This window comes from Pogoniulus pusillus, chromosome 10 (genome assembly GCF_015220805.1).
Source record: "Pogoniulus pusillus isolate bPogPus1 chromosome 10, bPogPus1.pri, whole genome shotgun sequence".
Lineage (NCBI taxonomy): Eukaryota > Metazoa > Chordata > Aves > Piciformes > Lybiidae > Pogoniulus > Pogoniulus pusillus.
Window position 1 is genome coordinate 5,698,044 of NC_087273.1, and position 26,963 is coordinate 5,725,006.

The 26,963-nt window shown below is 47.8% G+C and overlaps 1 protein-coding gene across 9 annotated transcripts in view; it reads left to right on the forward strand.

The window, feature by feature from the left end:
* WDFY3 (WD repeat and FYVE domain containing 3) overlaps positions 1 to 26,963 on the forward strand; it is a 165,453-nt gene that overhangs the window by 106,303 nt on the left and 32,187 nt on the right. For 7 of the 9 annotated variants that reach the window (XM_064149629.1, XM_064149628.1, XM_064149631.1 and 4 more), the window contains 14 exons: positions 634 to 851; positions 2,914 to 3,149; positions 5,643 to 5,777; positions 8,356 to 8,535; positions 9,416 to 9,649; positions 11,354 to 11,453; positions 13,552 to 13,712; positions 15,111 to 15,340; positions 16,407 to 16,516; positions 17,345 to 17,527; positions 18,591 to 18,748; positions 21,047 to 21,124; positions 23,873 to 24,100; positions 26,882 to 26,935. In XM_064149629.1, coding sequence (XP_064005699.1) covers positions 634 to 851; positions 2,914 to 3,149; positions 5,643 to 5,777; positions 8,356 to 8,535; positions 9,416 to 9,649; positions 11,354 to 11,453; positions 13,552 to 13,712; positions 15,111 to 15,340; positions 16,407 to 16,516; positions 17,345 to 17,527; positions 18,591 to 18,748; positions 21,047 to 21,124; positions 23,873 to 24,100; positions 26,882 to 26,935 — 2,305 coding nt within the window. The remainder of the gene's footprint in view (positions 1 to 633; positions 852 to 2,913; positions 3,150 to 5,642; positions 5,778 to 8,355; positions 8,536 to 9,415; positions 9,650 to 11,353; positions 11,454 to 13,551; positions 13,713 to 15,110; positions 15,341 to 16,406; positions 16,517 to 17,344; positions 17,528 to 18,590; positions 18,749 to 21,046; positions 21,125 to 23,872; positions 24,101 to 26,881; positions 26,936 to 26,963) is intronic. The other 2 variants (XM_064149626.1, XM_064149627.1) reach the window with 2 other exon arrangements.

The window sequence follows — 26,963 nt, forward strand, 5'->3', positions numbered from 1 at the left end:
CTGCACAGCCCCAACTCTTTCAGTCTGTGCTCACAGCAGAGCTGCTGCAGCCCTTTGAGCATCCTCCTGGCCCTTCTCTGGACACACTCCTGCATCTCCAGAGCTGGATGCAGTACTCCAGGTGGGGCCTCAGCAGAGAATACTGCTTTTAATATTAAAAAAATGAAAGAAAAAAAAAAACCCAAACAGGAAGATTATATCCTTGGAAGTATTCCTTAAACAAAACAGCAACCACAAAATAAAGTTTTCATTGTTTAATGAGAGTTTATGAAAAAAAGGCTTCTGAAAAACTTTCTACCTGTCTATGGCTCAACAAAAAGTATTTGGGAACTAGAATTTGTGGACAAATGTTTCTAGTCCAGCATTCTACAACTGGAGGAATCTCATGGAATGAAAGAGTCCCAGGAGCTGTTCTTTAATCTTTCTGCCAAGCAAATACACTGCCCAGGTTCCAGCTAATGAGGTCTGATGAGCAACATTTCTGATGGAGCAAACTTAGTTAAGAATTCAGTTAACTCTTGAAAGATCTGAGTTGCCTCTGATCTGAAAGTGGAAGACACTGAAAAGCAGTGCTGTAAAATGGGACTGATTTATGGTTTTGGGGTTTTATTTTCCTCTTTTCTCTTTATTTAGGGCTTGTGAAGAACTGGTCAAGACACTGGGCTTTGATTGGATTATGATGTTTATGGAAGAACACCTGCATTCCACCACTGTCACAGCAGCCATGAGAATCCTGGTGGTCCTGTTGAGTAATCAGCCCATCCTTATCAAATTTAAGGAGGGTCTCAGTGGTGGAGGCTGGCTGGATCAGACGGATTCTGTCCTGACCAATAAGATTGGTACTGTCCTAGGTATGGCACCTCAGCCCCCTCCTGACTGAAGGCATGTGTGGGAGCTTGTGGGCATATAGAATCATGGAGTCAGTGGGTTGGTTGGGTTGGAGGAGACCTTGAAGATCATCCAGCCCAAGGTCCTCAGCACCACATCTCTGCCTGTTTCAACCACCTCCAGGGAAGGGGATTCAACCATCTCCCTGAGCAGTCTGTGCCAGTGTTTGAGAACCCTTTCAGTGAAGAAGTTGCTTCTATTATCCAACCTAAACCTTCCCTGGTGCAACTGGAGGCCACTTCCTCTTGTTCTGTTGTTAGTTACCAGGGAAAAGAGCCCAACCCCATTTGGCTCCAACCTCCTTTCAGTGAGTTGTCAAGAGCAATGAAGTCTGCCCTCAGCCTCCTCTTCTCCACACTAAACACCCCCAGCTCCCTAAGCTGCTTCTCCCCAGCCCTGTTCTCTAGACCCCTCACCAGCTTTGTTGCCCTTCTCTGGACCCCCTCCAGCACCTCAGTGTCCTTTGTGGAATGGGGCCCCCAAAACTGACCCCAGTACTCAGGGTGTGGCCTCACCAGCACTGAGTACAGGGAGGAAATCACTTCCCTGGTCCTGCTGGCTGTGCTTTTTAACAAAGATTTATTCACCCTGATTCCTGGTAGGTATTTTCTGTTGAAAAAGTCACTTTCTGGTGGACAGAATGCATCAGATCCTCAGAACTACCTGATCTCTGGCAGTGTCAGAATGGCTCACTGTGCTGATGTGGGGGCTGAACTGTCCTCCTGCCTCCTTCCTCATTTTTTGCCATCATGGTGTGGGTTGGTGGTTTGGTTTTAAGAGGAAAATGAACGTCTAGGTGGAAGTAAGATCACAAAAGGTGAGTGTTGTGCCTGTGGCAGCACTTAAAGTAAGAGCACTTAGTGCTCCACACCAACTGATTAATCAGTAATAAAACAGCTCAGACAAGATGCCCCTGAGACATCTTTGGAAACAAATTAGCCACCCATCGACTTAAATGGGCCATGAGATTGCTGCTTGGTAAAATATATGTCACTGAGATCGAGGTGATGCTTCCCTTTCAGCCAGCAAAATGTGTTTTTTTCAGGGGCTGGGGTGCTTTAAAAGTCTGAAGTGATGGTCAGTCAGAAAATAGGTCTTTGGGTACAGAGTTAGGTGGTCTGTATGGAGCAGTGGTATCACTGGAAGGCAAGAGTTTATGGAATCACAGAACCATAGAATCAACCAGGTTGGAAGAGACCTCCAAGCTCATCCAGTCCAATCTAGCACCCAGCCCTTCCAGTCAACTAGACCGTGGCACTAAGTGCCTCATCCAGGCTTTTCTTGAACACTTCCACCACCTCCCTGGGCAGCCCATTCCAATGGCAAAGATCAGACATTTGAAGTAGAACTGGGTGATGTGTGTGTGATAGTTTGTGTGTACACATTCTCCACTGCTCTGCTCAGCCCTTAGTGAGACCACAACTGGAAGACTGTGTCCAGTTCTGGGCTCCCCAGTTCAAGCGGGACATGGATATACTAGAGAGAGTTCAGCTGAGAGCTGTGAGGATGATGAAGGGCCTGGAACATCTATCTGGTGAAGAAAGGCTGAGAGACCTGGGGCTGGTTAGTCTGGAGAGGAGAAGGCTGAGAAGGGATCTTATCAGTGTCTACAACTATCTGAAGGGTGGCTGTCGGGAGGGTGGTGCCAGGTTCTTTTCAGGGATAGGATGAGGGGCATCAGAGACAAGCTCAATCACAGAATGTTCCATCTCAATGTGAGGAGAAACTTTGGTGTGAGGTTGCTGGAGCAGGCTGCCCAGAGAGGTTGTGGAGCCTCCTTCTCTGGAGGCTTTCAAGATCATCTGGATGTGTCCCTGTGTGCCCTGCCCTTGGGTGATCCTGCTCTGGCAGGGGCCATGGACTCAGTGATCTCTGGAAGTCCCTTCCAGCCCCCACCATTCAACGACTCATAAACTGCAGTGCTGATTTCTGAGAAGGTCCCCTCTGGTGGTCACTGTCTGAAGGCAAGTGAGGCTCTCAGGCGTTAACCTTTTTACACCTTTTGCTTTGCCTCTTCCTTTTCAGGGTTCAACGTGGGCAGGAGCGCTGGTGGCAGATCGACGTTGCGGGAGATTAACCGGGACGCTTGCCACTTCCCAGGCTTTCCCATCCTGCAGTCCCTTCTCCCCAAGCACACCAACGTGCCTGCTCTCTATTTCCTCCTCATGGCCCTGTTCCTGCAGCAGCCAGTCACTGAACTGCCCGAGAACCTGCAGGTCAGTGCACCTGGCAGCAGCAGGCAGTGTAAGCAGGGCTGCCAGGTAGGGATTAGTCAGTAAGATGTGAATGTCACTCTGTCTGTCCTGAAAGAAAATTCGGGGTTTAGCCAGGCTCCATCCTTCTTTGCAGCTGACTCACAGTCACAGTACTGTATTTGGTGCTGAGCTGTTTGGGCTGGGAGGGTGAGGTACTGTGGGAGGAAATACGTGGAAGCCAGCCTGGTGTGGCATTGCTGTTGCTGATGTCTGTCTTCTCTGTGATGTCTTTCTTCTCTGTTTTGGGGTCAAATAAAAAGACCCCAGGTGTGAGCTGGCATTGAGGAGCACATAATTTTCTGCCTGGCTCCTTTGATGTTTGGGGTGGAGGGAGGGTGTTGCTTTCTTTTGTATTTTTGGGTTGCTTTTTTTAAGAGTGGGGAGTTGCTGTGTTAAAGGCAGTCCACGAGCTTGCAGGCAAAACAAGGTAGCTTTTACTTGGGAAGGTCTCTCTGGTTTTATAGGGACACATCTCACTTGTTGCTGGAAAACATTTGTTGTTCTTACTTTACAGAGGCTGATTTTGGACCTGAGTGGTGTATAACTGAGTAGACATTATGTAGTCTGTCAGAGAGTCCTAGGAAGCCTTAGTGGGGAAATAAGCCAAATTCTAGGTAGAGAAGGCTCCTGTTTGGAATGAATGCCAGAGCTGGCATTTATTTAATGGATGCAGTGCTGACATTTATGTATCAGTGAGAACTGGAAAGCAGAAATTTCAGACCAGAAGGTACCAAACCTGCCCATTTTCTCAAGAGAAATACTCAACAGTGCATTGAGCACTGTAGCGCAGCGAAGCAGAGGCAGGAAGCTCAGCACTGAAATGTAGCACTAAGTCCAAACTAAATCAAAACTACTTGAAATATTTATCAGCAGCACTCCTAATGCTAAAGGTGAGCATTTTGTCTTACTTTTTTTTAATAGATCTATTTTTTTTTCCCCACTTGCTGGAAAATTGTCTTGGTTCTAATTTAAATTCCCAGAGACTCAAATAAATTTGATAGAACCAATAACAATTTTATAGAGTGCCCTTCCCTCTTCCCCCTTCTTTCCCAAAAGAAAGGAATTAGATGGAGAGAGAGGAAAAGGTAAGCACACCCTAATAGATAACCTCACTCTGATTTGGAAGTTAAAATAGAAGTAAAGTTTAACAATCAATTAAAAAGGTATCTGAGATAGGGAAGTTACAAAAGTAAAGGGAAGGGAAAACAAGTACACAGTGTGTTAGTACAACCAGAGTTTCCATGGTAAGGGGTTTGTCTGCTTCATGGGTGACGGCCATGTGGCAAAACAGAACCAGGAACAGGATGGGGATGCTGGGAAGCAGGGAGGCAGGGAGCACAGAGAGGGAAAAACCAGGAAGTCCCCCTGCTTTTATGGAGCTTTAGACAGGAGTGGGCTAACCAGCACCTGGTAGTGTTCAGACCCACCCCTGGGGAGAGGTCAAGACCACCTAGGGTCAGGTTAACCCCGGAGGGTTAACTCTGGATAAAAATACAACTTGATTGGTTTGGTTTTGTTCTTGTTTTCCCTTCCTGTGGGAAAACCAGGTGGGTTTTCCTGCTAGCTGCGAGTGCTGATTGTGCCAGCACTTGTGCTAACAGGTCCCTTCTCCACGTGAGGTGAGGCGGCTCGCTCTTTGGGTGAGGCAGCTCACTTTTTGGGTGAGGTGGCTCGCTCTTTGGGTGAGGCAGCTCACTTTTTGGGTGAGGCAGCTCGCTCTTTGGGTGGGCTCTTTGGGTGAGGTGAGGCAGCTCACTCTTTGGCTGGGCTCACTCTTTGGGTGAGGTGAGGCAGCTCGCTCTTTGGGTGGGCTCACTCTTTGGGTGAGGTGAGGCAGCTCACTCTTTGGGTGGGCTCTTTGGGTGAGGTGAGGCAGCTCACTCTTTGGGTGGGCTCGCTCTTTGGGTGAGGTGAGGCAGCTCACTCTTTGGGTGGGCTCGCTCTTTGGGTGAGGTGAGGCAGCTCACTCTTTGGGTGGGCTCACTCTTTGGGTGAGGTGAGGCAGCTCACTCTTTGGCTGGGCTCACTCTTTGGGTGAGGTGAGGCAGCTCACTCTTTGGGTGGGCTCACTCTTTGGGTGAGGTGAGGCAGCTCACTCTTTGGGTGGGCTCTTTGGGTGAGGTGAGGCAGCTCACTCTTTGGGTGAGGTGAGGCAGCTCACTCTTTGGGTGGGCTCGCTCTTTGGGTGAGGTGAGGCAGCTCGCTCTTTGGGTGGGCTCACTCTTTGGGTGAGGTGAGGCAGCTCACTCTTTGGGTGGGCTCACTCTTTGGGTGAGGCGAGGCAGCTCACTCTTTGGGTGAGGTGAGGCAGCTCACTCTTTGGATGGGCTCACTCTTTGGGTGAGGCGAGGCAGCTCGCTCTTTGGCTGGGCTCGCTCTTTTGCATGGGCTCAGGTTTTAAATCCTGCCAAATGTGCGTACTCTAGGTCTGATAAAACAAAATAATCAGATTGGAAAGGAAATTATTTCACAGCTTCTTTCTTTTTTCACCTCCTGCAGTTTGATTTAGACTCTATTTGGACGTTCATCTTTGGAGTTCCTGCCTCCTGTGGCACTGTTACCTCTTCAATCCACAATGTTTGCACAGAAGCTGCCTTCCTGTTACTGGGAATGCTGAGGAGCATGCTGAACTCTGTAAGCACTCAACAACTTCTGCCCCTATTTGAATATTCAGAACTATTAATGAGTTTGCCATGTGGCCAAAAGCCAAATCAGCCAATTTGAGGTCTTGTTAATGTCATGACAAACCCAGCTATGTGTTAGGCCCTTAATGCTTGTGGGGGAAAACTGTCATTGTCATCGTCTGCCTTTACTTTGCAGTAGCTGTAGCAAAAGCAGTGGCCACAAAATCAGTGCTGCTTTCTTGAACAAAAAGGCTGGAGTTTGTGTTTTACTGTGAGGAAAACAAACCAAGAAAGCAGAAGGATAAAATGCCCTTGGCAGGGATTGTTGAGTTTCTTCCCTGATGATTATGGTGGGGGAATGGTTCAGGCTCTCTGTTCCATCTGCTCAGAGCTATGAGAGTTGCAGGTTTTGTGCATGAAACTTCCACATGCAGAGAAGTCCCCAGACTATGAATAGCCACACACTGGAGGAAGCAAATTCACTGCCAGAAAAATGTGTTGTCTGCTCCTCTTTGATTCTAATGGCAGGAACAGTGAAAGTTGGTTTCTCAGCAGGGAAATGTTGCATTTCCTTGCAACCAGAGTGTGGTATCTGCTGCAGATTACCTCAGAACATGTCTGAAAAGCAGCACCTGTTCAGTCGTTGCCTGTTTGCTCCTCATGTCTTTGTGATCTGCTCCAAAAAGCCTTTCTCGTGTGTCTGTCCCACGTGAGCGTGTTCAGAAATGTCTTCTGAGCTTGCATACATGACCTGCAGGGTGTGTCCCTGTTGTCATGGGTTCTGTCTCTTGCTGCTGACCTGTTCTGCCATGTGTCTGTCTGGTCCTCACCTGTTTGGAGACATTTGTGACACGCTCGGTCCCTCTTGTCTTGCTGCTTTGTGCTGTGTCAAAAGGTGTGTAGAGTCATAGAATGGTTTTGCTTGGAAAAGACCTTCAGGGTCATAGAGTTCAACCATTCTCTCATTCTGCTAAGGCTGGGGCTAAACCATGACCCTCAGCACCACAGCTCTGCCTCTTGGAAACACCTCCAGGGATGGGCATCCAACCACCTCCCTGGGCAGCCTGGGCCAGTCTTCAAGGAGTCTTTCAGGGAAGAAGTTTCTTCTAAAGTCCAACCTAAACTTTCTTACTATCCTGGGGCAGCTTTGAGGCCATTTCCTCTTATCCTACCACTTGTTAGTAGGGAGAAGAGACCAACCCCACCTCACTCCAGCCTCTTTTCAGGGAGCTGTTAGAAACTGAGCTTTCCCCCTCAGAGAGGGGAAATAGTCAAATGTGCCATCACACTGAGCTGACAAGAGTGAGGTTGTGTTTGTCCCAGCATATTTTGAATCGTGGCACATCAGGAGCTGTGTTTTGGTAGATGGCCAGCCACGTGCTGTGAACCTGGGCACTCTGCCCTTTGTGACATGCTCAAACACGTGCTGAGGCACAGGTTCCTGTCTTCTGCTAGGCTGCTGTGACTCTGCTGTGGGCTTAACACATGCTCAACCATAGAATGGTTTAGGTAGGAATGGACCTCAAAGATCATCTCGTTCCAACCCCTTTGCCATAGGCAGAGACATCTCCCACTAGAACAGGTTGCTCAAGGCGTCATCCAACCTGGCACTGAGTACCTCCAGGGAGGTTGTGGAGCACAGAATCACCCAATGTGATCAAAGATCACATTGGGTGATTCTGTGCTCCACAACCTCCCTGGGCAACCTGTGCCAGTGTCTCACCACCCTCACTGCAAAGAACGTCTTCCTGTCTGCTCACATTTCCTCGTGTATGTCCAGCCTGTTTTATCATGACTTGTCCTGCTGTCACATTGGTCATGGCCAGCATTTCTCGTGGCACTGGTGATCTGGTGACACTGTGCCATGTGTCCAGTCATGTTTGTGATGGCTTGGACATGTGTGCTCCTATCACATCTTCTGTTGGCACCTTTGGCAGGCACAAAGGTTGGACATGGGGGTTTATGCCCACTCAGCTGTGTGGTGGGTTGCTAATTATCACACATTCTGGAGGCAAGATTAGCCATGGTTTGGCCACGTTTGGCCAGTTGTTCAGTGTAGAGTGATGTGCACAGAGAGATTCTGTCACTCTGGGTCAGGATTGTCACGTGGATGATGTGCTTGAACATCTCTTATTTGATCAGTTGTTTGGATGCTTGTTTCTTCAGTCATGTGCTCATAGAATCACAGAATTGTTTGGGTTGGAGAAGACCTCTGAAATCATCAAGTCCAACTGTCAACCTAAGACCAGCAAAGCCACTAAACCATGTCCCCAGGTGCCATGACTTCACATTTCTTGAACACCTTGATGTGTTCTCAACATGTTTCCCCTTGTGTCCTGGCACAATAGACACCTCCTGGATGTGTTTTTCACATGTAGTCACATACCTGGTTGTGTTTGGTCACTTCTGCTTGCAGGAGTGCTTGTCCCTGTGGTTGACGACAGTCAGCCTGATCTTTGATCACATCACAGCCATGTGTTCTGTTGCACTTTTGCCCCTACAGCTGTTGTTCCTGCAGCTCCTCTCTGGCAGGAGCAGCCTGCAGTCAGTGCTATTTGTGCTAATGGGCTGTTTGTTTTCCACCCCAGCCTTGGCAGTCAGAGGAAGAAGGCTCTTGGCTTCGAGAATATCCAGTCACCTTGATGCAGTTCTTCCGATACTTGTATCACAACGTGCCAGACCTCATTTCCCTGTGGATGAGCCCAGAGTTCCTGTGTGCCCTGGCAGCTACAGTGTTTCCTTTCAACATCCGGCCTTACTCAGAGATGGTAGGAAATCCAGCTTGGGAGATGCTCTGCTTCCTCCCCACAATGTTTCCTTTGCAGGATTTATCATTTGCAAGAGTAAATACCAGTTATGAGTACTAAAGCTCTACTTACCCTGCAGAAAGAAGTGGTTGTAAAGGCTGGGCTGGCCATTTTCTTCTTGGCTTTTGGAACTGAATCAGAGAATTGTTTGGGTTGGAAAACACCTCTGAGATCATCCACTCCAGCCATTCTCTAACGCTACCAAAGCTGGTGCTAAACCATGTCCCTCAGAACCACATTTCTGCCTCTTTGAAGCACCTCAGTTTTGGTTTAGAGAATCACAGGAACATTCTGGTTGGAAAAGATCCCTGGGATCATCAAGTCCAACTGTTATCCCTACTCTACAAAGTTCAGCCTTAAACCATATCCTCAAGTACCACATCCAAATGACTTCTAAACACATAGAATCAAGCAGGTTGGAAGAGACCTCCAAGCTCATCCAGTCCAACCTAGCACCCAGCCCTGTCCAATCAACCAGACCATGGCACTAAGTGCCTCAGCCAGGCTTTTTTTGAACACCTCCAGGGTTGGTGACTCCTCCACCTCCCTGGGCAGCCCATTCCAATGCCTGACCACTCTCGCTGGGGAAAAAATGTTTCCTAATGGCCAGTCTAAACCTACCTAGTGGCAGCTTGAGGCCTTTCTTTCTTGTTCTATCACTGCCTTTGAGAAGAGACCAGCAACTTCCTTTCAAGTAGCTGTTTCAGAACTGATTCTGTACATAGTCTTGTAAAAAGGCTTCTGAAGAAGCAAAGGGTAAAGTGAAGAAGCCTTAGAAAGAACAGCAAAAAGGTTGTTGTAATTTGCTATCTCTGGACTTTTAACCTGCTCTTTTTCACAGGTCACTGATCTTGATGACGAAGTTGGGTCCCCAGCTGAAGAGTTTAAAGCCTTTGCAGCTGATTCTGGCATGAACAGGAGCCAGTCAGAATATTGCAATGTGGGCACCAAGACCTACTTGACCAACCATCCTGCCAAGAAGTTTGTGTTTGACTTCATGCGTGTGATGATCATTGATAACTTGTGTCTCACACCAGCCAGCAAGCAGACTCCACTGGTAGATCTTCTGCTGGAGGTATGGTTTCTTTGGGCTTTGGTTTTGTGGTTTGAACTTACTGTGACACTTCCTTCTCTAAAGTGTTTTCCTCTACTTAACCTTTTAAAGTTGGATTCAGCAGAACCCTGTAAATTGTGGTGAAATAAGAGGGGAAAAACCATCCAAAGGAAGATTAATGTTTCATGAACAGTAGCTGCTCACCTTTCTTTAACAACCTGGAAAGCCTAAAAAGCAAATGCAGAGGGTTTATCTCAGCCTTTCTTTGAGAGTGCTCTCTAGACTCTCTGTAGTCTCCCCCTCCAGCATTTCTATGTGGTGGTGACCAACTCAGGTAGTTCAGCTGACTGTCTATGTGCTGCTTCCTGGCTTTCCCCTTGCTGTTGCCTCCCTGCCACAGCCCTCTTACTTCATCTGTTTGTGGGTTCCTTAGCTTCCACTTGGCCAGTCAAATGGCTCTGTTAGTTGCTGAGCACATTGTGTTCATATTTTGTTTCCTGTTTTTATCTTCACTTTGAAGAGCTATGACCTTGGTTTGGCATCTTAGCCAACATCTCCTTTTGTCTGGAACTGCAGGTAGTGGATCACAACACTACGTGTTCCCCAGTGCAGCATGAGAAGGTGTAGTTTCCTTCAAGCTTTTGGTTTTTGTGGAGTATGCTTTGTTTGTTAAACACCTTTCAGACCATGGCTGCTCTGTTTGCTTTGTTTGGAATAGAACACTGCAAATCCCTGCAGAAGTGGGAAGGTTTCTGCTTTGTTCCTGTGAGGTTAAACACTAATCAACCCCAGCTCCCCATAGCTGCTCCTCAACAGCCATGTTCTCTAAACCCTTCATCATCTTTGTTGCTCTTCTCTGGACATGCTTCAACACCTCAGTGTCCTTCTTGGAGTGAGTAGCCCAAAAATGAACCCAGCATTCAAGGTCTAGCCTCACCAGTGCTGAGTCCAGGGGGACAATCACTGCCCTGTTCCTGTTTGCCACACTATTGCTGATCCAGGACAGGATGCTGTTAGCTTTCTTGGCCACCTGGGTACGCTGCTAGCTCGCATTCATCACCCCTAGGTTTTCTCTGCCAGGCAGTTTCCAGCCACTCTGCCTCTAGCCTGGAGCATTCTTGGGGTTATGTGACCCAAGAGCAGGACTCAGTCCTTGGCCTTGTGCACTCACACACTTAACCTCAGCCCACAGGTTCAGTCTGTCCAGGTACTTCTGCAGAGCCTTCCTATCCTCCAGCCCATCAACAATTTCCCATCCAGATCACTGCTAAAGGTATTAAAGAGTAGTGTCTGTACCAAGGAGCTGTGGCAGTGTGCAGATCCCAGCACAGGGGTGACAATCAACTGAGATGTTTGATCTGTCTCATTTATTCCTTCCTTACTCACAGGTGTGGCTGGGTGAGCTGAGCAGCTCACAATTTAACCACACCTTGAATCAGAGCTTTGTGCCCCTTTTTGGAATGGGTTCCTTTTCAGTGCCTGTGCTGGCAGAAGGTAAATGTCCTGGATTTCAACAGGAATAATGCCTGTTCTGTAAGACTGGGCACAGCCACTGCGTGCTCCTCGTGCACTCTGAAGGTTTTAGATAAACCCAAGACTTGTTACTTGACAGAGAATGTTAAAAGAAATGAAATGAGATGAGAAGAGAGAACTTCATCTAGAACAGCCTCCTCTTGTTGCTCAGTCAGAGATAGTGACTCTCTTACGTTGTATTTCTCCTCTCAGGCTTCCCCTGAAAGATCAACACGGACCCAGCAGAAGGAGTTCCAGACCTATGTTTTGGATGGAGTGATGGACCACTTACTTGCAGCTGATGTTTTACTTGGTAATATAACAAAGTGTAATTATTCATCTATTTAATGAATAGAATAGAATAGAGCAGGTTGGAAGAAACCTCCAAGCTCATCTAGTTCAACCTAGCACCCAGCCCTGTGCGATCAAACAGACCGTGGCACTAAGTGCCTCATCCAGTCTTTTTCTGAATGTCTCCAGGGATGGTGCCTCCACCACCTCCCTGGGCAGTCCATTCCAATGGCAAATCACTCTCTCTGTCAGGAACTTTCTCCTAATATCAAGCCTATACCTCCCCTGGCACAGCTTGAGACAATGGAGCAAAAGCTTTTGATTATTTAAGCACTTTTTGATTGGTGTCCTGCTTTGTTACAACTTGATTGTCTTTATGACTTTTTTTTTCCCTGCCCTTTTGGGACCCTCTGGGATTAGCATGCCAAGGGCTCAGTTAATAAATGAGTGGGAAGAGAATTGGGAGCTTACAGTGAGAAGGCTGTCCCACCAGAGTATGTCTTCACATGGTCATGAAGCAGCCTGTAGGAGTATTTACTCCTCAGGTGCCTGGTTGTGTTTGACAATGGCCTACTGGACTTGCTAGAAGCTCTTGGTCTGCTCTGTGTCCATGCTAGATTTCACAGAACCAGCCAAGTTGGAAGAGACCTCCAAGCTCATCCAATCCAACCTATCACCCAGCCCTAGCCAATCAACCAGACCATGACACTAAGTGCCTCATCCAGGCTTTTCTTGAACATCTCCAGGGACAGCAACTCCACCACCTCCCTGGGCAGCCCATTCCAATGCCACATAGCAGCATGGTTTCTATTCAAAGGTGCAAGGCGCTCCTTTTCTTGACAGAGCAATGATTTGTCTTTCCTGAGCACAGCACAGGTAGTAAAATAAATCATAGAATCATTAAGGTTGGGGAAGGCCTCTAAGATCATTGGGAACTACCTTCTACCCCATGCCTACTACACCATGTCCTGAAGTCCCACATTTTATTTCTTGGACACTTCCAGGGATGGGGACTCCACCACCTCCCTGGGCAGCCTCTGCCAATCCCTGACCATTCTTTGCAGCAAATAAATTTTTCCTCATCTCCAACCTTCCCTGCTGTAGCTGAAGGCTGTTACCTCTTGTCCTGTTGTTAGCTACTTTGGAGAAGAAGACAACACCAGCCTCCTTTCAGGTAGCTCTAGAGAACAAACCCAGAATGATGTTACTTGAAGCTTTGGATCAGATTGTCAGCATCTCCTGCCCTTACAATTACTTCTGCCCAGGAGCAGCATGGTTGGAGTGACATTAACTCACACACAAATCCATTCAACTGGTGCCTGCTGACTCTCAGATTTATTGAGCAAAGCCCAGTGAGGGAGAAGTGCCACCAGCTGGTACCTTTTCTCATCTCAAGCTGTTTGAAAAGCTTCTTTCTTTTTGAAAAAGTAAAAGTAAAGTTTCAAAACGCTGCAGGTGGTTCTGCACACCTGCAGTCCCAGTTGAAAGGGAGGACCATACACACACATAGTGCTGGGGTCTTCCCACCCTAGTGCCTGTTGTTTGCCCTTTGTCACTGTAGACTTCAGATGCTCTCCTGCCATCCATGGTGAGAAGGCCTTTGACCAGTACAGAAAGAGTGGCTACCGGGAGGATGGAGACTCCCTTTTGACAAGGAGTCCCATGGTAAAGACAAGGGGCAATAGGGACAAATTGCTGCTGGGGAGATTCCCATTAGACTCCAGAAGGAAATGTTTCCCCATGAGCATGGTCAGACACTGGAATCATCTCCCAGGGGAAGCAGTGAAGTCCCTGCACTGGACAGTTTTAAGACTCATCTTGCCAGGCACTGGAATCATCTCCCAGAGGAAGCAGTGGAGTCCTTACATGGACAGTTTTAAGACTCAGCTTACCAGGGTGTTGAGCCAGCTCATTGCAACTCTGCTGTACCCTAGAAAGGTTGGAGCAGATGATTCTTGGGGTCCTTTCCAATCTGGCATGATATGATTCTGTGATGATTAGAGGGAAGCCAGGAGGTTTTAGCTTTTCCTCTCTTACAGAAGGCTAGAAAGCACAAAGTAACAGATATTTCTGCAGATGTTTTGATGAATGAAGAAAACTTTGGGTGTTTTGTTCCCTAGGTGAAGATGCATCTCTGCCTATAACCAGTGGAGGAAGCTACCAAGTGCTGGTGAACAATGTCTTTTACTTCACCCAGCGTGTGGTGGATAAGCTTTGGCAGGGCATGTTCAACAAAGAATCCAAACTTCTTGTGGACTTCATAATCCAGCTCATTGCACAGGTAACTCTTCTCCTTTTAGCCTGCCTGTGAAAACATTGCCACAGGTTACGTGGAAATCCGTGGAGCGATGTCACTAAGCAGCTTAGCTAATGGCACCTCCTGGAAAGCAGCTCCCTGGGGAAGGACCTGGTGAACAATTGAGTTATGCATGGGACAGTAATGGGCCTTTGTGGCTAAGAGGGCCAATGGCATCCTGGGAGGCATTAAGAAGAGTGAAGCCAGCAGGTGAAGGGAGGTTGTCTTCCCACTCTGCTCTGTCCTGGTGAGGTCACATCTGGAGTATTGTGTCCAGTTCTGGGCTCCCCAGTTGAAGAGGGACAGGGAAAAAGTCCCAGCAGAGGCTGAGAGGATGATGAAGAGCCTGGAACATGTGTCTGATGAGGAGAGGCTGAGAGAATTGGGGCTGTCTAGTCTGGAGAAGAGAAAACTGAGAGGGGATCTCGTATCTGAAGGGTGAGTGTCAAGAAGCAGGGCCCAGGCTCTGGTCAGTGATGTCCTGTAACAGAACAAGGGGCAGAGGACACAAACTGGAGCCCAGGAAGTTCCACCTCGACATGTGGAAAAACTTCTTGGGTGTGAGTGTGCTGGAGCCTGGAGCAGCCTGCCCCAGAGAGGTTGTGGGGTCTCCTTCTCGGGACACTTTCAAAACCCACCGGGATGTGTTCCTGTGTGACCTGTCCTGCATGATCCTGCTCTGGCAGAGGGATTGGACCCAATGATCTCCAGAGGGTCACAGAGCGCTGGAAGAGGCTCCCCAGAGAGATTGTGGAGTCTCCTTCTGGAGCCTTTCAAGGCCTGTCTGGATGCATTCCTCTGTGATCTGTGCTAGATTGTGGTCCTGCTCTGGCAGGAGGGTTGGACTTGATGATCTCCTTGGGTCCCTTCCAACCCCTAACATCCTGTGAGCCTGTGATTCTATGACATGTGTCAGGTTGTCATAGTTGTGCATTTCTTCCCTGTGCTTTCTCCCTCTTTCTTGAACTTTCCTAGCACATCTGCCTCATCAGTGTGGTGGAGCACTTTGATATGAGGGAGTTGATTACAAACTGCTTTCAGAGTACCCTACTGTTTAGAAATCCCTCAAAACAAACAATGAATTTGACATGGCAGCAATGCTGGGAAGCTTCATAAATTTACCTTGGCATTTTTAGGAAGCTTCCTTTTGCTCTTTCATTGGAGGTTGTCAGAAGAGTTTTGCTGTTGGAAATCCAAAGTGTCTTTACAGATGTTCCAACTGCAGGTGTGTTAATGTCATTTCATCCTTGAAATCCATGGGATTGATGCATTTAGTAAAGCACTCATTGCCATAAAAAGTGAGCATGGGTCAGGTCAGAGTAGGCTGTGTGCCAATAAACTGCTTTTCTGCTAGTCTGATTATGACTTTTTCCTTCCCATCAGTCAAAAAGAAGATCTCAGGGACTCTCACTGGATGCTATTTACCACTGCCTGAACAGGACCATCTTGTATCAGTTCTCAAGGGCACACAAAACTGTTCCTCAGCAAGTGGCTCTCCTCGATTCCCTTCGAGTCCTTACTGTCAACAGGAACTTGATTTTGGGGCCTGGAAATCATGATCAAGAGTTCATCAGCTGCTTAGCTCACTGCTTGATAAATCTCCACGTGGGAAGGTAAATATCCCAGGCAGAAGTTCATTGCAGAGCCAGGGCTGTGAAGTATGAACTGACCTGTTCTGTCTCGGCAATGACACTCACCATCAGAGTCAGCACATTCTGGATGCTTGGTGTGTAACTTAGCAGCCAGTGAAATGCCAGCAAGCTGAAGAGATTCATTTTGAAGGTTTGAGGAGCCCAGCTATGGAGAGCACTTCTAATTTCCTATTAGAGAGGTGTTTAAAACAGTAGCACAAGTGCTTGCCTAACTGATTTCTTATGCTTTGACCTATCAGAGAAGGTTTAGGTTGGATATTAGGAAAAATTGCTTTGCTGCAAGAGTGTTTAGGGCTTGGAAGAGGCTGCCTAGGGAGGTGTTGGCATCCCCATCCCTGGAGGTGTCCCAAATGTGAATGTGGTACTCTGGGACATGGTTGAATGGCTGTGGTGGTGTTGGGTTGTGCTCAGTGACCTTAGAGGTCTCTTCCAACCATAACAGTTCTATGACTGTATAAGGTGAAATGTTTTCAAGGTGGAAAGGAATGCTGGTACTAAGTAATTCATCTCCAAAGGGATCTGTCACTGGATTTATTGTCTGCTGAATCATTTCATCCAAGTTCTGTATCTCAGGGCTATAAAGCATTGATGAAATGCAGTTGAGTGTCGAATGGACACCCATGACAGAGCAAGGCCCACTTTTCTGCTCTGCTGCAAAGTCCTGCCTGTCACTTTCATTTCTTCTTTCCCCAAAGAGGTGTACATCTTGTGCCTCATCCAAAGACACTTGGGAGGCAGCAGCAGAAACCCTAATGTTCTGCATTTGTGGCCTTGTCTGTTTTGTGTTCCTTCAAATGTGACCATCTTCCTCTAGTACCATCAGTCTCCACAGCCTGTCACTTCTCATAACCCCCAGGTTAGCTTCTGACCATGGATTATCAGAACTCCAGTGGACAGAAGGGAAGACACACCACTGGAGTGGCAGGGATTAATCTTTGTGATGCTGTCACAGAGAATCAACTGCTTTAGCTTGAGGCTTCTGGGGTTGTTTTTCTCTGGCTGCTGTTAATTTGTTGTGTTCTTGTAGCAACGTTGATGGGTTTGGATTGGAAGCAGAAGCCAGGATGACAACTTGGCACATTATGATCCCCTCTGATATAGAACCAGATGGAGTCTACAATCAAGATGTCAGTGAAGGTAATCTGAGAGTGACAAAGCCACAGATGTCTGCTTAATGCCACTGCTGTATTGTCATCACTAATCTTTTACCCCAGCTGCTCTTAGGGCTGGGAGTGTGTGTATAAAATCTATATTAAAAAAAGAGATTAAAAACCACTTAGAAACAGCAAGAGAGACATAGGCAGGGTCAGTTACTGTCTTCTTAAAGAGCTCCTTATTGTTTTCTGCACACACAGCATAACTGGACATGCTGTGTGGTATGCACTGCTAGTGGAGTACAGTAGAGATGGGTCATTTGAAGTGTCCACCATGGGTTTGTGTCAGCTGGATCTTAGGTGAGCACAGGCAAGAAATAGTTGCTATAAACTGTAAAATTACTATTCAGTGGCATCCCCAGGGTCTTTCACTCAAAGAGGATTCATGAACTGGCTGTGGAAGAAAGGATTCAGTGACTTATATATTCATTTCCTTACACAGAGGTGTTTGATCTTTTTGCAGGTGTGTACTTAGGCACACAGAGTCAGGTGAAAATATCAAAGCCTGATGTGTGGAGTTCTGTATCTGTTTATAAACAGATAACAGCTGTAAGAGTCTTTTGAATTCATTTTGTTAAGGTATGGGAGAAGAATCACAAGGGATTGGAACTGTTATTTCAGACTGACAGGGGGCAAAAAAATTGCCTGAATGAATGTTGGATGTTTTCTGACAGCATATAAATGGCAAAACCAAGAAACCCCAACCCAACAGTCTGGCCAAAGGCATTTCAGAAGTGTTGCAGGAGGGGAAGAAACTGGAGGATGATCACTGTAAAAATAGCAATTCTATGCTGTTTTTGATCTTGTGCAGGTCGTCAGCTGCTTTTAAAAGCCATAAACAGAGTGTGGACAGAGCTGATCCACAGCAAAAAACAGGTTTTAGAAGAAGCTTTCAAAGTGACGCTGCCTGTCAACGACCGTGGCCAGGTGGATATAACTGTGGCAAGACCTTACATTGAGGAAGCAAGTTTGAAGTGCTGGCAAAATCATTTGGGTAAGTGGCACTGAGGATTTAGCTGCCCTGAATGGTGGATTTCTCTCAAGTGCACTGAGTGTTTTCCTGTGGTGTTAGAGTTTGTGTAGCACTAAGTCCTTTCAGCTGTCACTGTTTGGTCTACTAGGAGGTGCTGTCAAGAAGGCTTTCAACACTTAGAATTATAGCATGGTTTAGGTTGGCAGAGACCTCAAAGATCATCCAGTTCCAACCCCCTGCCAGAGGCAGGGACATCTCCCACTAGAACAGATTGCTCAAGGCCTCATCCGACCTGATGAACACCTCCAGAGAGGTTGTGGATCACAGAATCATAGATCCACAGCCTCTCTGGGCAACCTGTGCCAGTGTCTCACCACCCTCACTGTAAAGAACTTCTTAACATCCAGTTTGAATCTCCCCTCTGCCAGTTTTAACCCATTCCTCCTCATCCTGTCATTACAAGACCTTGTAAATAGTCCTTCCCCAGCCCTCCTCTAGGCCCGCTTCAGATACTGGAAAGCCACTCCAGGGTCTCCTCGAAGCCTTCTCTTTCCTAGGCTGAAGGGCACAAACTCTTGGAGCCTCCACAACCTCTCTGGGCAATCTGTGCCAGTGTCTCCCCACCCTCACTCTCAAGAATTTCTTTCTCATCTCCACTCAATCACCTCTCTCCCAGCTCAAAGCCATTATCCCTCATCCTGGCACTTCATGCCCTTGTCAAAAGTCCTTTGCAGCTCTCCCACAGCTCCCTTTAGGTACAGGAAGACTGCTTTAAGGTGTCTTTACAACCTTCTCCACACTGAACAACTCCAGCTCTCTCAACCTGTCCCCGTAGCAGAGGTGCTTCAGCCCTCTGATCGTATTCCTCATCAAAGTTTCACATGAATGTGAGTGCTGAGCACTCTTAGACAAACCCAAAGCCCAAACAAGCACAAACCCACACCCACAAGCTGACTCACAGTGCACTCACCTTTTGAAAGCGGCAGCCAAGGGTCTTCTATCTGAATAGCAACTATAGTGGGGGGAGGAGGAGAACCAAAACACCTGAGAAGTCTTCCCCAACAGTGTCTCTTTTGTTTTTCAGCTCATGAGAAGAAATGCATCAGCAGAGGGGAAGCTTTGGTTCCAACCACACAGTCCAAACTTTCCCGAGTTAGCAGTGGGTTTGGTCTCTCCAAGCTGACTGGATCCAGGAGGAGCCGCAAGGAGAGCGGGCTGAACAAACACAACCTCTCCACACAGGTACCTGCTGTAACAGCCTAAAATCCAGCCATGTCTGCAGTAAATATCCCAATAGAAGGGATCCTGCAGGCTGTAAAGTGCTGCCTGGTGCTTCCTTGCTTTCCCCTTTTTGAACATCCAGACTGGGCATCTGCATGTCTTAAACTAGTAGGTGCCACCTGCAGGTCTGCTACGTGAAGCCAAGAGTTAAACTCTTCCTTGTTGATGAGGCTTCTGGTCATGTCAAAGCATAGCACAGATATGCATTGTTGTTCTGTTAGTCTGGGGCTTAAATCTAGTTTGCAATACTGCTCTGAAGTGGAAATGTGAGACAGATGCTTGTTATTTTCTCGTTCCTGTCTCCAAGATTATGTGGTTTAATAAAACCCCTATTTGAGGATGGCTGCCTCATGACAGAAAGAAAATACTGCTTTGCACTGTTTGTATTGTACTGCAGAGAAGCAAACTATGATGGAGAGCTGCTTTACAAACCTGCTTGGTTGAAAAACTAAACTGTTTGAAAAGAAAAGCAGAGCAGCAGAGCTGTGTCACTGTTGAGTAGGACAGCACCTACTGAGGCAGTGCAACGAGTTAGTAGCAAGGATTTAAAGCTTTGAAAACAAGGGAAAGGGGAGTTTGAAAGTTTTGGAGGATTGAATTCTTGTACTCAGCACTTGACACAGCATGTCCCCAGTGTTTAAAGGGGGGCAGGTGTCCTCCTCTCACTAAAAAATGTCTAACTCCTCTTGGCTTAACCAGGAGGTTGTGTCCTGTGAGGAGAATGTTGCCACTTCTCTTTCTGAGCTGAGACTCGCTCACTGGCTTGGATAAAGGAAAGGATTTTTAGTGCTCTCAGTCCTGTTTCCAATGAGCAGGAATACTGGAGTGTGTCCAGAGAAGGGCAGTGAAGTTGGTGATGGGTCTGGAGAACAGGGCTGAGTAGGAGAAGCTGGGGTTGCTGAGCCTGGAGAAGAGGAGGCTGAGGGAAGACCTCATTGCTCTGTGCAATTCTCTGAAAGGAGGCTGGAGTGAGGTAGGGATTGGTCAAGTGATAGGGTGAGAGGAAATGGCTTCAGGTTGCCCCAGGGGAGGTTTAGTTTGGAGATGAGGGAACATTTCTTTGCAAGAGTGGTCAGGGATTGGAAGAGGCTGCCCAGGGAGGTGGTGGAGTCCCCATACCTAGAGGTGTTCAGGAAAGGTGTGGCCATGGTTTAGTGACCATGGTGGTGTTGGGTTGACAGTTGGACTGGATGATCTTAGAGGGCTTTTCCAATCCAAACACTTCTATGATTAAAATGCAGGGAGAGAAGCTAACAAAGTGAGCTGGCAGGAAGCACTGCTGGCCTATCAGCTGAGGCACTTTGTACAGAGCAATGAATGCTGAGTGGCTTCAGGATTTCCAACTAACTAGGCAGCATCCTCAAAACAGCACTTAAAAGGAGATAGGGGAGAGTAAAAATGTTTGTCTGTGCCAAGCTTTGGCTGTTTGGGGATGTTCTGAACTGTTAGTTGTAGAATCATATCATAGAATCAACCAGGTTGGAAGAGGCTTCCAAGCTCATCCAGTCCAACCTAGCACCCAGCCCTATCCAATCAACCAGACCATGGCACTAAGTGCCTCATCCAGGCTTTTTTTGGACACCTCCAGGGACAGTGACTCCACCACCTCCCTGGGCAGCCTATTCCATAGTCGTGGCTATGGAATATTATCCAGATGGTTGCCAGTGTCTTTTAAAGGTTATTCTTGCAAATCAGCTTAGTGCCTCTTTAAAACCAGAGAAGAAAACACCAAGCAGCCCAAATCCTTAAATATTCTTGCATCCAGTCAGTTGAAATTCATCATAGAATGGTTTAGGTTGGAAAGGACCTCAAGGATCATCCAGTTCCAACCCCCTACCATAGGCAGGGACACTTCCCACTAGATCAGGTTACTAAAGGCCTCATCCAGCCTGGCCTTGAACACTTCCAGGGAGGGAACATCCACAGCCTTCCTGAGCAGCCTGTGCCAGTGCCTCACCACCCTCACCATAAAGAACCCTTTCCTAACATCCAGTTTCATTCTCCCCTCTTCCAGTTTAAACCCATTATTCCTTGTACTGTCATTACAAGACCTTGTCAGTAATCCCTCCCCAGCCTTCCTGTAGGTCCCCTTCAGATACTGAAAGGCCACTAAGGTCTCTTCAAAGCCTTCTCTTCTCCAGGCTGAAGAAAGTATTGTCCTTTGTGACTAAGTTTAGCCAAGTGCTGTGTTCTTGGGCTTTTCACACAAATCCTCTTTCAGAAAGCCTAATTTTCTGTGTCCTTTTACCTTTGTCACAGGAAATCTCCCAGTGGATGTTTACTCACATCGCAGTGGTTCGGGACCTGGTGGACATGCAGTACAAGGAGTATCAGGAGGTATGCTACAGAGGTTTCTTTTCCTGCCATTGAACTGTGACTTGTTAGGGTATTCCAATCCCAGCTCTCAATATAAGGCTTGTGAAAAGTTAGCTTGTCATCGGTGAGATGCTTGAATGCTTGGCTCCAGTTAGCATTTTGAAGGGCTCTTAAGGTGCAATCAAGCAGACAAATGAGGAGACCACTTCTGATCTGTTTGTAGATGAAAACTCTTGTAGCAATATTGCATTTTAATATTTTTCAAGATGCTTAAGTAGTCTTTCTTGTGAAGTGGGAAGGAAAAAATACAGCTTGGAAATCTGCTATGATATGCAGCCTGCCTAAAACACGGCACAAAACCTGAAGAGCAGCTGTGGAGAAGCCTCATGTGCAGGAGGGCAGAGCCCCTGCTGTGCCAGGGGGGGCAGTGCCTCGTGTGAAGGCATTGCTTTGGTGGCAGCACAAAGAAAATCTTGTGGTACCTTTTCCAGATCACATAGCAGTAGCCAGTGGCTGCTTTATGCCTTCCAGAATGAATTCCTGGCAGCCTGGTTGCTGAGCTGCTAAGGGTAAAGCTTCCAGAAGAGACAAGTCATTGAAGTCCACTAGTTAAAAACAGATCAACCTCCAACCTTTGCTTCATTTTACTTCTCTCTCCAGTGTAAGCACAAGCAGGGAAGGCCTACAAACCAATTTTTGTTTTCAGGTTTGTAATCCTTTTTGGTGTTGGTCTTAAAATTTTCCATCCATCACTGGTAAGGCCACAGCTTGAGTCCTGCATTCGGTTTTGAGGCTCTCATTCCAAGAAAGACATTGAGGTGCTGGAGCAGGTCCAGAAAAGAGCAGCAAAGTTGATGAAGAGTCTGGTGAGGAGCAGTTGAGGGACCTGGGCTTACTTAGTCTGAGGAAGAGAAGGCTGAAGGGAGACCTCATTGCTCTATACAGCAACCTGAAAGGTTGCAGTGAGGTGGGGTTGGTCTCCCAAGAGTCAAGTGATAGGATGAGAGAAAATTGCTTCAGGTTGCACCAAGGGACGTTTAGGATGGTGATGAGGAAACATTTCTTTGCTGCAAGAGTGGTCAGGGATTGGAGGAGGCTGCCCAGGGAGGTGGTGGATTCAACATCCCTAGATGTTAAAGAAATGTGTGGCCATGGCACTGGGGAGGGAACATGGCTTAATGGTGGTGTTAGGTTGACAGTTGGAGTCGATGATCTTGGAGGTGTTTTCTGTGCTTCAAAATCAGTGGATCAGTGTTGCAGCTCTTTCACATTTGCTCTTTAGAAATTCATTCTGTTAATGATATCAACCAAAAGCATAGCTTTTGCCTTCTTGGTTTTCCTTTTCCGTTGTGATGACAGCATGACCCTTGCTTTGCTGGTAACTGCCACTGGGAAGCTCATTAGAGCCTACCAGCAAATGCTGCTAAAATGATGAATTACTACACGTTTTTCTTTGCTGTAGCCAAAATACCTCAATATAAGCAAGCAGTGTGCCCAGGTGGCAAGGAAAGCCAATGGCATCCTGGCTTGTATTAGAAATGCTGTATCCAGTAGGGATAGGGAGGTGATTGTCTCCTTGGACTCTGCTCTGCTGAGGTCACACCTTGAGTATTGTGTTCAGTTTTGGGTGCCTCAGTACAAGAAGGATGTGGAGGTGCTGGAGCAAGTGCAGAGGGCAGAGAAGCTGGGGAAAGGCCTGGAGAATAAATCTTATGAAGAGGGACTGAGGGAGCTGGGAATGGTTAGTTGGAAGAAGAGGAGGCTGAGGGGAGACCTCATTGCTGCCTACAGCTACCTGAAAGGAGGTTGTGGAGAGGCTGCTGCTGGTCTCTTCTCACACGTGAATAGTGATAGAACAAGAGGGAGTGGCCTCAAGCTGCAACTGAGTGAGTTTAGGCTGGATATTAGGAAACATTTTTCCCAGCAAGAGTGGGCAGACATTGGAATGAGCTGCCCAGGGAGGTGGTGGAGTCACCAACCCTGGAGGTGTTTAGAAGTCATTTGGATGTGGTGCTTGGGGATATGGTTTAAGGGTGAACCTTGCAGAGCAGGGATAGTGGTTGGACTTGGTGATCCTGAGGGGCTTTTCCAAGCAGAATGTTTGTGTGATTGCCCTGGTTTTTAAAGAGCTGACAGAATGAAGCCTCAATTGGAGAGAAAACAGATTTGGAAAGAGAGATACAGAAAGCAATGACAAAGCAGATACAAAATCCATAGTGACCTCCCTGAATTTCCCCCCCAACTCAAAATCTGTAACCCTCAGTGCTCCAATCCTCTCCTCTACCTCTGCCATCCATAGGCCTAAACACAAGCCTCTGGAGATCTCAGAACAGGCCTGCTCCTTACATGTTTGTCCCCATTTCCCATTGGAATGGGCTGCCCAGGGAGGTGGTGGAGGCACCGTCCCTGGAGGTGTTGAAGCAAAGCCTGGCTGAGGCACTTAGTGCCATGGTCTGGTTGACTGGATAGGGCCGGGTGCTAGGCTGGACTGGATGATCTTGGAGGTCTCTTCCAACCTGCTTGATTCTATGATTCCTGCCAGACACAGGGCTGCAGGGGGAGGAAAGGAGCACGAACTGGCCTCGACGTGAGTTTATAAAGAGAGAGCAGAATTATAGGATTGAATAACAATTTCCTAGTCCCCAGAGGATTTTTTAACCTTATAGTTCCCAACCTGGGACAGTGATTTGGTGAAAATGCCTCTGCCCACCTCAGAGACTGGCCCAGGAGCACTGCTCCTGATGCCTCCCCAAACGTCTTCTCGTTCAGCGCCAGCAGAACGCGCTCAAGTACGTGACGGAGGAGTGGTCCCAGATCGAGTACGAGCTGCTGCGGGAGCGAGGCCTCTGGGGTCCCCCTATTGGCTCCCACCTGGACAAGTGGATGCTGGAGATGACAGAGGGTCCCTGCAGAATGAGGAAGAAGATGGTGCGAAACGACATGTTTTATACTCAGTATCCCTACATGCCTGAAGCTGAGCAAGAAACAAACCTGCTGGTGAGTACTCGGGGGGGATGTGGTCAGCAGTTCGATGCCCTGGTTTCAAGTGCAGGATTTAGAGGATTTTTTCTTGAGAAGGAGCTTTTATTCTCTTGGTGTTACTTGAGGTTCTGTCTGTAGCCCTACAGTGTTGTACAGTGCAGTTGCTCTTCACACTGTGTTCAAGGAAGGGATTGAATCACTCAGCTCAGAAGAAAGTGAATTTGAATGTGGAATTGTAGGTGATCAGGGGCTTGCAGAACCTCCCCTATGAGGATAGGTTGGGAGAGTTGGGGTTGATCAGCCTGGAGAAGAGAAGGCTTCAGGGAAACCCTGTAGCTGCATTTCAGTATCTGAAGGGGAAGGTTGGGGAGGGACTGTTCTGAAGGGCCTGTTTGGAAGGGTCTGAGGTGATAGGATGAGGGGCAGTGGTTTGAAACTAGAGCAGGGGATATTTAGGTTGGACATCAGGAGGCAGTTCTGCACAATGAGAGTGGTGAGATACTGGAACAGGTTGCCCAGGGATGTGGTTGAGCCCCCAACCCTGGAGACATTCAAGGCCAAACTTGATGTAGACCTGAGGAACTCGATCTAGTTGTAGATGTCCCTGTTGACTGCAGGGGTATTGGACCAGATAACCTTTGAGGGTCCCTTCCAGCCCAATGCATTCTGTGATCCTAACATATGTTATGCATGCCTCAGCTGAGTGATGATGCTAGGGAACAGCAGAGGCATCTTCTCTGGGGTAACACACACACACACTCAGATGAATTTCATCTTATCTGACTCATGTCCTCCTTTATTTTCCATCTAAACATGAGGAGGAACCTCTTTAAGTGTGACAGAGCACTGGAGCAGGCTGTCCAGAGAGGAGGTGGATTCTCCATCTCTGGAGACATTCCAGACCTGCCTGGATGCATTCCAGTGTGACCTTTCTAGGTGAACCTGCCTTAGCAGGGCAGTTGGACTTGATGATCTCCAGAGGTTCCTTCTAACCCCTTGTGATCTTCACAAGCCTTTAAAGGGAAGGTCGTTGACACATGATGTAGTCAATGGTGATCTGAAAAAAAATCCAGCAAAGCTCCCAGAGGCCCTGGTTTGAGTGCATTTGTGAAGTCATAAAACCACAGAATGGTTTGAGGTGGAAGAGACCTTAAAAAGATTATCTAGTTCCAAATCATGGGCAGGGACACACTCCCCTAGAGCAGGTTGCTCAAGGCCTTAACACCTCTAGGGAGGGGTCATCCACAGCCTCCCTGGACAACCTGTTCCAGCATCTCACCACCCTCGCTGTGAATGAACGTTCATCCATCCATGAATGCCAGCATGGGCTGTGGGACAGAAGCACATGTGGCCTTTGAAAGCTTGGCAGTTAGTTCCTCTTCGTTTTGGATGAGCATTTTGAGGAAATGGCTCAGCCTCTGTTGTGTGTTTTGAGGCATGAGTGCTTGTGTGCAGGGTTTTGTTCCTCAGCTAAAGCCTGAGTGTCACAGTGCTTCAAGCAGGCAAAGCACAAACAGTGTCCAACCAGTCTGACACCACCAGGTGTGTTCTGCTGGCAGTCTGACACTCAGCAGCTGTAGTGGCAGGCTAACTGCCACAAAGTGGAGAACATCCCATCATACCTGGGCTTGGGCAAGACATTTGACACTGTTCCATGTGATATCTTTGTCTCTAAGATAGAGAGACATAGACTTGAGGGATGGACTACTCAGTGGATAAGGAACTGGCTACATGGTTCACACTCAAAAGAGCTGTGATCAACAACTTGGTGTCCAGTGGAGACCAGTGGCAAGTGGAGTTCCTCAGGGCTATGTCCTGGGTCCAGGGCTAACTTGTTAGCAGCATAGACAGTGGGACTGAGGCACCCTCAGCAACCTTGCTGATGACACCAAGCTGTGTGGTGTCCCAGACTCACTTGAGGGAAGGGACCCATCTAGGAGGATCTTGACAGGCTTGAGAAGTGGACCAATGCCAGCTGCACGAGGTTCAACAAGTCAAAGTGCAAGATTCTGCAGCTGAGTCAGGCCAACACCAGGGCACTCTGCTGGGTGCAGGGTGGGTTGAGAGCAGCCCTGAAGGAAGAGCCTTTGGAGTGTTGGTTGCTGAGCAGCTCCCCAGGAGCTAGCAGTGCCCTCGTGCAGCCCAGCAGGCAGCTGTGTGCTGGGCTGCAGCCAGAGAAGTGTGGGCAGCAGGGCAAGAGAGGGGATTCTGCCCCTTGGCTCTGCTCTGCTGAGCTCTCACCTCCAATCCTGCCTCCAGTTCTAGTGTCCCCAGCAGAAGGAGGACACAGAGCTGCTGGAGCAAGTCCAGAGCAGGGCCACAAAGATGATCCAAGGGTTGGAACGCCTCTGCTCTGAGGATAGGCTGAGGGAGCTGGGGGTGTTCAGCTTGGAGAAGACACTAGGGGGACCTTAGAGCTGCCTTCACATAGCTGCAAGGATCCTACAGGAAGGCTGCAGAGAGACTTTTCGTGAAGGTGTCTACAGACAGGACAAGGAGGAATGGTTTGAAGATGAGGGAGGGCAGGGTTAGACTGCATCTCAGGAGGAAGTTCTTCAGTGCAAGGGTAGTGAGACTCTGGAATGGGTTACCCAAGGAGGCTGTGGATACTCCCTTCCTGGAGGTGTTCAGGGCCAGATTGGACAGAGCCTTGAGCAGCTGGTCTAGTGGAAGGCGTCTCTGCCTGTGATAGAGACATTTGAGTAGATCTCTAAGGTCCCTGCCAGACTTAACCATTCTGTGATTCTCCCAAGTGTTCTTTCTATGATGCTGATGTAATCAATGCCCTGTTTTCAGTCTGACTTCTCATGTAGACTTCCCGAGACACCTGATGATACCATTCCTCAAAAGGTAAATTAAAAACACACTGACTGAAAGA